This window comes from Carassius auratus, chromosome 21 (assembly GCF_003368295.1).
Source record: "Carassius auratus strain Wakin chromosome 21, ASM336829v1, whole genome shotgun sequence".
Classification (NCBI taxonomy): Eukaryota; Metazoa; Chordata; class Actinopteri; order Cypriniformes; family Cyprinidae; genus Carassius; species Carassius auratus.
In genome coordinates this window covers 14,819,623-14,829,396 of record NC_039263.1, presented here as the reverse complement: position 1 = coordinate 14,829,396, position 9,774 = coordinate 14,819,623, and the positions used below count along the sequence as shown (strand labels likewise).

General features: G+C 34.6%; 2 protein-coding genes across 2 annotated transcripts; one reads left to right on the top strand and one right to left on the bottom strand.

Moving 5' to 3' along the window:
* Positions 1–646: 646 nt before the first annotated feature.
* LOC113039200 (X-ray radiation resistance-associated protein 1-like) lies at positions 647–2,994 on the bottom strand. The gene is given in 9 exon segments (XM_026197089.1): positions 647–913; positions 915–982; positions 1,476–1,581; positions 1,667–1,782; positions 1,861–2,014; positions 2,089–2,346; positions 2,437–2,543; positions 2,645–2,738; positions 2,846–2,994. Coding segments are annotated over 6 exon segments (735 nt in total). The 5' UTR covers positions 2,290–2,346; positions 2,437–2,543; positions 2,645–2,738; positions 2,846–2,994; the 3' UTR covers positions 647–823.
* A 3,094-nt stretch (positions 2,995–6,088) lies between these two features.
* Positions 6,089–8,853, top strand: LOC113038634 (sialidase-3-like). Its single transcript, XM_026196222.1, has 3 exons — positions 6,089–6,171; positions 6,532–6,765; positions 6,969–8,853. Exons 2-3 carry the CDS (start codon positions 6,547–6,549, stop codon positions 7,932–7,934), a joined length of 1,185 nt encoding a protein of 394 aa, XP_026052007.1. The 5' UTR covers positions 6,089–6,171; positions 6,532–6,546; the 3' UTR covers positions 7,935–8,853.
* Positions 8,854–9,774: the final 921 nt, after the last annotated feature.

Below are 9,774 nucleotides of genomic sequence, written 5' to 3'. Positions count from 1 at the left end.
TTTAGAAACATTACCAAAATAAATAAATAAAATTGGGGAAGAATCAATTATGGAAAATGTGAACTGCTTTAAACTCATCAAATCTGATATAATTCTGATATATGTTTATTTAGAAAAATGTTTTATATAAAAAAAGTAATTAAACAAATTGTGCGTAATATTGACAGTAGTTAAAAAAATACTAATTGAATTGCTGTTGCACGGTATCATGTTATATGCAAATTTTTTATTTTATGCTGATAAGCTTTTATGTAATAAAAATATGTAATTATTTTCTGGAGCAGTTTACAAATTATTGTATTTAATCCTGTTCTAAATATATTAACATTTTAATTGATGTTGTAGTTCAAATACTTTTTTTGAAATTGTTAAATATATATATATATATATATATATATATATATATATATATATATATAGGGCCAACAGCCCAAGTGATGTCATATTTAAAAAAAAAAAATAATAATAATAATAAATTGCTAAAAATCATTTTAAAAATCATTTGGAAAAATGAATGGATGGATGAATGAATAGTGATTTTGATGTGAAAAGGTGTTAGAGGCCATCCCTCAGGGAATATACCATTAATTTCAGAGAAGAATGAGACGTAAAACACATGCCCATCTAGATATATAAACACTTAGCACATGATGAGAATATATTTATTGCAAACTCAATATATCTGACAAGAATGATATATACTGTTTATTTGTAATCAACACAAAGATCACACAATTTGTCAACATCTCTCCAATATCTTAATAGTGTTTTATTGCAAACTAAAATGAACTCATTCATGAAAAATCAAAAAGTAAAGCACCAGTTAGTTTAGATTACACATCATCTCAGTCTCAATCTGAGCTGCCCATTCCTTTCTGTTCAGATAAACGGTCTTGTACTTCCTTTTCATGTCTCTTCAGTAGAGTCAGTGCTTCCTCGTATTCTCTCTTACAGATACCATTCCCTGCTCCGAGTACCTTATCTGGATAGAGAACACATAAAAGTGCATTTAATTTATATCATTCTATGAGCAATGATGTGTTTAATTTCAGAAATATCTATTCATATTAGTTTGAATAGTAGTTCGGAGGTTTTCCTAAATGGCATATCTACAATCAGTCCATTGAAGTTCATGCATGTAGCGCAGTCCTACACACTAGCAATCTGTTAAGTGTTGAAATAATAGAGGAACAGCTGCAAAGCCAAATAGAGCATTTCGAAGTAAACAGTGCTGAACAATCATTATAACATCTCTGCAGTGTGCTTGTTAGTTGACCTGTAAAACATGCTAGTTTGTGCTAGTTGATGAAATTTATTTGCTGCTCAGTTGGAAAATATTTCCTGCTGGAATTGCATCACTAGGCTTTCCTTCCTTAATTACATTGGATTCCATCATGGTTTTGTCATTTTAATAAATAAGTGACTACATATTATTTCAAAGCCTGCTATAAAATGACAAAGGAAGTATCTGTTACCTAATGGAACTTTGATTATCGTTTTCCCCTCCTTTATTTGGGCAAAATGTTCCTCAACTTTTTCTCCCTTCGACTTCTTTGGTCCCAAAGGAGGCAAATTTTTAATCTGTGAAAAGAATGTTTCTGCCATGTTATTAATTGCACATGTTGGGTTTTTGTGCTGAATGCACTGTATATAACTGATGAATGACCTTTTTCTCTCTTTCGGTGTACGGCTTCTGTGGAAGGTCCAGATTTGCTTTAGAATCTCTAAACACAAGCAGGTTCTTGAGCATGTGCTCCAAAACACTAATGGCTTGTTGAATTCCTGCAATGAGAGAAATCAATGAAAACATGAAGGAACAAACGGCAAGAGATCAACAATAGAGTTTAGGAAAGTTCCTACCAGAAAACTCAGGCATTTCCAGCTCAGGTGTGTCATCAAGTAAGATTTCATAACCAACCAGTTTTTCTGGACATGCTTTGCTGCCTTTTTCCAGTTCGGTTTCCTTTGAATCATCTGGATCTTCTTGGTATTCAGATTCATTTGAGCCATTAATCTGGATAATTCAATAAAACAAAAGTTTTCTAACATATCATTCAAACTTCTAGTTTCTAGGTGTAAAAATATTACCTCTGTAACAAAGAACGGCTCTGCATTTTGATTCGTCTCAAAGAATATGTCTGCACTTGTCAAGTCAAAATGGTCCTGGCTTATGTCAATGTCTTCCTTGTCGTCAATGCTTGTTTGAGACGAGAAGCCAAATGCACGAGTTAACCCATACTCTAAGGGTAGAGGATTAGCTTGTCCAGAACATTTCTTGAAGAAGAGCATTTCTGTAGAATGTTGATTTGCTGTGATCGAAGGAAATTTTGGAAGTGTGGTTTTCACCTGAAAGTTTAAGTAGAAGGTAAATTGCTTCTGAAATAATTTACTTTCAAAATATAAAGGGCTAAATCCAAACTTGTGCATTTATGACACCTTTCTTCTAGGAAGTATATGTCGTTAAATGAGATTAGTTATTTTTTTGCACGTTATCTTAATACCCAGCTTGTCTTGAAGAAAACAGGACAACATTGGTGGAAAGCCTGTATTGAAAAACACAAATATATATATATTATTATTTTTTGTCAGATTTAGTTGATTTAATGCATTAACAATGAGCCTGCCTGAGGATGTATGAGCTTACCACTTCTCTCAGTTGTCAAGGGGTTTGAGTGAATAACAAGCTCACTGAGCTTTGGAAACAATGCCACGGGCAATAATGCCTCTTCCTCAGCTATCTAGAGGAAAGAAGTGGCAAATAGCTCTGCTGTCAATGACTTTATATGGCTGTCTATGTTTGTAGCAAACCAAATGCCTTGTAACCACAAGCAGGTGATACACAGACCTCATTGTTGGCCAAATTCAGATGACAAAGTTCTGGAAAAGGTAGACCCTGAGCGCATCTATCCTCCTTTCTCTGATGATAGTATTGTAAGGGACCAGAATGCATTTCGAGACATGCTTTGTCCTCCTATTTGGGATGCAAGTTAGACTGTAAAATGCTGATAAATATCTGATAAACTGAAAAAAAAAAAAGTAATTGATATGACGTATGTAAACAGGACAATAAAAAAAATAAGAGAGAAAATCCTACTTTCAATATTATTATTTTTTTTTTTTTGCTGGCTCATTGTGATATCAGAGTCTATTTGGCAGAGAAAGTAAATAAATTAACATGTAAACAACTTGTTTTCCAACTTCAAATTTGTCTTTTTTTATTTTTTATTACATATGCTAACACTGTATCTTCTCGTCATTCACTGTGTTCACATTCTGCCCGATGCTCTGTGGCATAATGCCTGTCTGTGCATCTCGTAATGTTGCCATCTGTTCTAAGAATGGGACTCCTGAGGTGTAATTTCCTTGTAAGTTGAGATGACAAAGTCTAAATTCACAATAAAGTTATATAAGAAAACAAAAATTAAAAGAGAGTGAAAGAATAACTCATGCAGTTTCTTAAAAACTACATTTCCAGTTTGAGCTTACATTGCCTGTTTGCATTTTCCTCATTTATTAGTTTATAATTTATGACTTAAATTTTCTAAAAATAAAAAACAGGGCCATTTAATTAATACACATTAATGTTTACAAAACTAAGACTACAGCATTGTTTTGGTTAAAACTCTATTTGAACATTTTGTGGCTGTGCCTCAAGAGGGCAGTCTATACCAAGAAGATTTGATAGACTACCTAATGTTACTCAACTGCTTGTAATGACTGCACCTTTTGTGCAGAAAAGTAAAATTTGCATTTATACATACATAAATAAGATGTTTATGTTTAAAATTAAATTTAAGCGCCTGTAAGCCAAATGTAATGCAGGCCTAGTGAGATAATGTATCTTGTTAAATCATGTGACTTTTGTGTTATATGACTGAAATTCATTTAAACATTCCACAAATACCAGAGAGAACTATTCCTCTAAAAAAAGCTTACTTACTTCTTTAAGTTAGCGAGGCTCATAAACACTCCTGGAGAAGATTTTTTGTTGTCATCAAGCATCAATACCTCCAGAGTTTCAAATAGTGAGACATATTGTTCTTTCCTGATGAAAAATATAAGATTATAAGATACAGACACTGAAAACTACAGCGAAATCTATGCACTATGGATTCTACTTTTGTCTTGTGAAGGATCTACAGTAAACATTAACTTTTCTCCAGGACAGGTACAAGGTCCAGCCATATTGAGTGGAAGCATCTGCAGTTGGTTTCCATTCAGATGGAGCACCTTCAGATGTGGCCTATATTTAATATACTTTCTCCAGTTAAGTTATTGAAGGTCCAACATCTGAAACAAATGAATAATGTCAAACTTCTTTGATCATAACAATATTCTCAGTGACATCTGCTTAAAGCCTTCAAGGTTGAAATGTGATCACAGCCCAGTATTCAAGCAAACTCACCTCCAATTTCTGGAAGTCTTCAGCACGAATTTTCAAATCATGGAGACTGTTCAAGACAGCTCCAGTTGCCTCAGTGCAGGGAGCCTGGCAAAGGGTTCTAGAAACAAATTATATATGTGAATGTATTTTCTATTCAAACAATTTTTGACTATAAATCTCATATATATATATATATATATATATATATATATATATATATATATATATGTGTGTGTGTGTGTGTGTGTGTGTGTGTTTGTAAATATTGTATTACCTAAAGTTAAATGGTTATCAGAAGCATTTATGTATGCAATGTTATCAAATTGTTCCAAACCCTCAAGTTTGACCTGTTTACAAAAAAGAAAAATCCTTCTGTGATGTAATGGCAAACGTGTTTTTTTTATTATTATATGAATTAATGAACTTAGTTTTTAATTTATTTTAATTTATTTACAGAAATAGATTAAAATAAGTAATTATATTGTAGAAATCTATACGTTTGGTGGTTAAAATAAGTCAAATATGGCTACACTGAGAAATATTTGATTTGAAAACGTTTTTTAAAACATTTTATGTCATCTTGAGGCATCCTGTTGGGAACCGCTGGGCTAATCGAACAACCTAGCTTTAAACAATGTTTCAGCGCTTACTGTTTGCAAATTCTGGCCACTGATGTTAACAGAACAGAGGTCAGAGGGCTTATCTACACAATGCAATGCAATCTGAAGTATTGTGGAAGTGTTTGCATTTATGTTGAATAAAAAGAGAAATTGAACATCGATGTCACATTCTTACAAAAAGTTAAGCATCTAAAGTGTGGCTAGCACTCTCTGGTCGTCTCTTTTCATGTTTCCCAGAGTGCTCTTCAAAGCTTGATCATGAAATGTTTTTCCCTTTTGATGACCTCTCTTCCAAAGTATTTCTGTTTGCTACAAGCCAGTTCATAGGCATGTTTTCCACAATAGTCAGTGAGACTGTTAAAAGAAATTAACACTTTTATTCAGCAAGGACACATTAAACTGATCAACTTACAATAGAGTATTTTATTTCAAATGAATAGAATGCTGTTAGAATACTGAGAAAAATAAAATACTATAATATATTTTCAACATTGATACTAATAAGAAATGTTTCTTGAGCCCCAAATCAGCATATTAGGATTTGTGATGGATCATGTGAACTTTATCATCAAAGGAATAAAAATCACCTTCGTTTCTCGGATGAAAAAATTATCTTATTGGGAAACAGTTTGAAAGGTAACTTCGTCCATTGTCCAATTTGTAAATCCCCAGTCCTGTCATTTCTTTCAGGGCCTTTCCTAGACAACATTAAGTTGTGAGCAATAACAACACACACACAAATAAACCAAATAAACCATTAACCCCAAACGTTAAGATTAAATACTTCAGTAACTCTAGAAAAGTAACTTACATTAACTTGGAACTACCGAGCCTCTTCTACAATGTGCTCTGTCTCGAATATTTTTACAAACAAGACAAGGCTATGTCTTGTATCCTATCAACCGCAGTTACGCGATATGGTAAATTTAGTATTTATTCCACGTTTATTTATTCTTTTGAGAACTCAATGAATACAATTTTTAAAATGATAAATTAATTTGAAAAATGTACAGCAGAATTTATACAAGTGAATGAAATACGTGTACAGCGTCCTTGTTAGTTCCGAACTACATTTCCCACAATGCACTGAATTAGTTTCCGCTTTCGTCTTTCTCAGCTGTCTGCAGTAGAGGAAGCTGGAGACGGAGAGCTACATCAAACAGTACTGTACGTTTAAACGGAATATTACACGTTATATGGAACGTAAAGTGATTGCACGTTGTAATGTCAGTTTTTATCTTAATATCTTTAATTTAAAAGGATATTATTGACGCCGTATCAATTGATCATGTATGCCTATCTAGACCGTGTGGGATCAGGACGTTTACGTTTTAATGAGTTTATATGATTTATATTTATTTTATACTTTTATTTACTATTAAAAAACAGCAGGGACAGCATTTTCTGAAGACGTCTCAAAGAAGTGTCTAGATATCTGTGGATGAAAATGCCTCAAGTTCAAAGTCCAAAGTCCACTGCATTTCATGTCTAGTACCCACATATGTTTACCTACTTTTGTTTTTCTAGGAATGATTTGGCCTCATGGCATCAAAAAGCCACCCAGAAGCCCAGCATTCCCTGCCTGCACGAACAGCATTATTCCAACAGAAGGATGGTAAAACATATAGGATTCCTGCTCTAATCTACATCAGTGATGCTCAGACATTCCTTGCCTTTGCTGAAGAGCGCAGCACTCCACGTGACAGTGATGCAAAAGTGTTGGTCATGAGGAGAGGATTACTGCTAAATGGATCCCTTCAGGTAGTTTCCTTTTTTTCATATATTATGTATTATTATTTATCAATATATCTGTAGTTTACAAGGTACAGATAAATGCAACTTTGGTTAACATAGAAACTTCAAAAACATAAAAACAAAAACCTCTTACTGACCACAAACTTTTTAACAATAGTGTGTAGTTTTCAGCATTTATACACAATTTAATGAATTGTCATTGTTTTCAGTGGTCTCCTGCTCAAACGCTCTCTTCTGCTCGTTTGCCGGATCATCGCACCATGAATCCATGTCCAGTCTATGAGAGGAAATCCAAAACCATCTATCTGTTCTTTGTCTGCATATTGGGCAAAACCACAGAGTTTCACCAGATTGCTACGGGTAGAAACCAAGTACGGCTGTGTTACGTCACTAGTACAGACTATGGCCAAAACTGGAGCAAGTTAACAGATTTAACAAATATTGTTGGAGATGAGATTTGCAATTGGGCTACTTTTGCAGTCGGACCAGGACATGGTATTCAGATGAAAAGTGGAAGACTAATCATTCCAGCTTATGTTTATTACATACATTGTAGGTGTTTTCCTTTTCATTTTCCACTCATAGTCAGGCCTCATGCTTTAGCGTTCTTTAGTGATGACTGTGGTGTCACCTGGCAGATGGGAGAAAAACTCCCAATGAAATCCTGCGAATGTGAGATGGCTGAGATCATAGACCACTCTGATGGGAGTCATTTGTACTGCAACGCCCGTAGTACATGTGGTCACAGAGTGGAGGCTTTAAGTGAGAGCAGGGGGGAGGCTTTTGACAACCCTCATGTTGCTCAGAAACTCGTGGAGCCCCATCATGGCTGCCAGGGTAGTGTGTTGAGCTTCCCTGTGCCCAAGCCATCAGAAGAAGTGGAGAAGAGCCCAAATGATTGCTTGACACAGTCAGACACAAAAACATGGTTACTCTATTCCCATCCAACAAATAAAAAGAAAAGGAAGGATCTTGGAGTTTACTTGAACAAATCACCCTTGAAAACGTCTGGTTGGTGCCATCCATGGATCATCCATAAGGGTCCCAGTGGATATTCAGATTTGACACAGTGTGAGGAGGAGCGATTTGCCTGCCTCATGGAGTGTGGAGAGAAAAGTGAGATTGAGGAAATAGCCTTTGTGGAATTTAAACTCAGCAATATATTGTGCACTTGAAATGATGAGAGTACTTCCTGTGGCAAGTTTAAAATGAATAACTCTCCCCAAAATGAAAATTTGCCTAAAATTAGTACATCCTCAGGCCATCCAAGATATAAATGAGTTTGTTACTTCATCTGAACACATTTGGAGAAATTTCGCTTAATATCAATTTGTTCACAAATGGATCCTTCAGTAAATGGGTGCCGTCAGAATTAGAGTTCAGACAGCTGATTAAACACAATCATTCAAAAGTAATCCTTAACACTCCAGTCCATCAATTATTATTTTGTGACATGAAAAGCTGTTTGTCATAAACAAATGCTTCATTAAGATGTTTTGACTTTTAAACCACGGAATCAGTCCTCTTTACTGAATCAGAAGAGAAATTGACTTGCAATGGTTATGAGAATAATTCTAAATTATTGTTTAATTAATTAATACTTCATCAGCTCTTTGGACTCTAATTCTGATGGCACCCATTCACTGAAGATGATCCATACGTGAAAAATGTAGGTAATGCTAAATTTCTCTGAATCTGGTGCAATGAAGAAACAAGCTCATCTACATCTTGAGAGCGAGGGTGAGTACATTCTGGATGCAAAAATTTTTTGAATTCAGATAAATTTATCTGAGGTGAAGTCCCAGCATCTCTTAAAATATGGAGCTGTTATGGCTTAAAAAAATTAAGCAGTTAATGTCATAATTAAATCATGCCTTAATACATGTCTTAGGAATGCTTAACCTTGTATTTATGTATTTATTGTAGGCAAATGCCTATTATTTGCATGTTGACCTTTGTTAAAGGACTGTATGATGGTCACTACTCATTTCTATGTCATATGGGCTGCTTAATTATGTTGGATTGTGTAGACTTATTTTGATTCAATATTTCACTGATACAGACTAGCGTTATTAAAATATATGGTATGATTAAGTTTAATCTGGTCATGCTTTTAATCAAAATTTACTGATTGTGTTGCATGATATAATCGGCAGCCAAATAATACTGTATACTATATTTTTACTATTAAGTGTGTCTTTTGGCCTTTTTATGGCAAGGTCATATATATATATATATATATATATATATATATATATATATATATATATATATATATATACACACACATTACATTGTCATTAACAATTCATCCATGCGAGTCAATCCACACAAAAAAATTTTTTGGCTTCATAATCTTTAATCAAAATCTGAAAATGCCCCTCCCCTCTGCATTGGAGGACCTTCACTGATGACGTAGGCTTGAGGAATTGAGCGTCTGCTTAATCCGTAACCACGCCCCTCCAACTGACAGTAGACAGGCTGCCTGTGTGTTTGCAAGCATTGACAGCGCGTGTAAGGAGAGATGGCGAGGAGTTGCATATTTGGTTGTGGAACTCACGGAATAAATGGGGTTCTTGAAATATCTGTCATTAACAGATAACGCTGTCCCGTCAGTGTACACCGTTGGTACCTCACAAAGTTTGACGACGGTGAGTTGAAATGAACCATGTCTCATGCAATTGAACACACCTACTTATCTAGATCCAATCAGGTGCTAGTTGGAAAATAAGCCAGGCCCACTATTTTCCTCATTTATTATTCCGTTTCTCTCGGAAATACGTCACAACACTGGAGAAAAGCCGTTTGCAACTTAAAAAAGATTAAAGAAAGCATGACACAGGATGCTCACACCGATTTTATTAAGACACAGATACATTTGTAGTGGTTTGTTTCAGGTTGTGTATACAAATTGTTCTCTCTCCAATGCCAACTACAGTAGGTAGTCTAATCAAAGCAAACTATTAAAAATAAAGCCCCACAAATGAAATATATAAAAAGCGAAATACACCAAAG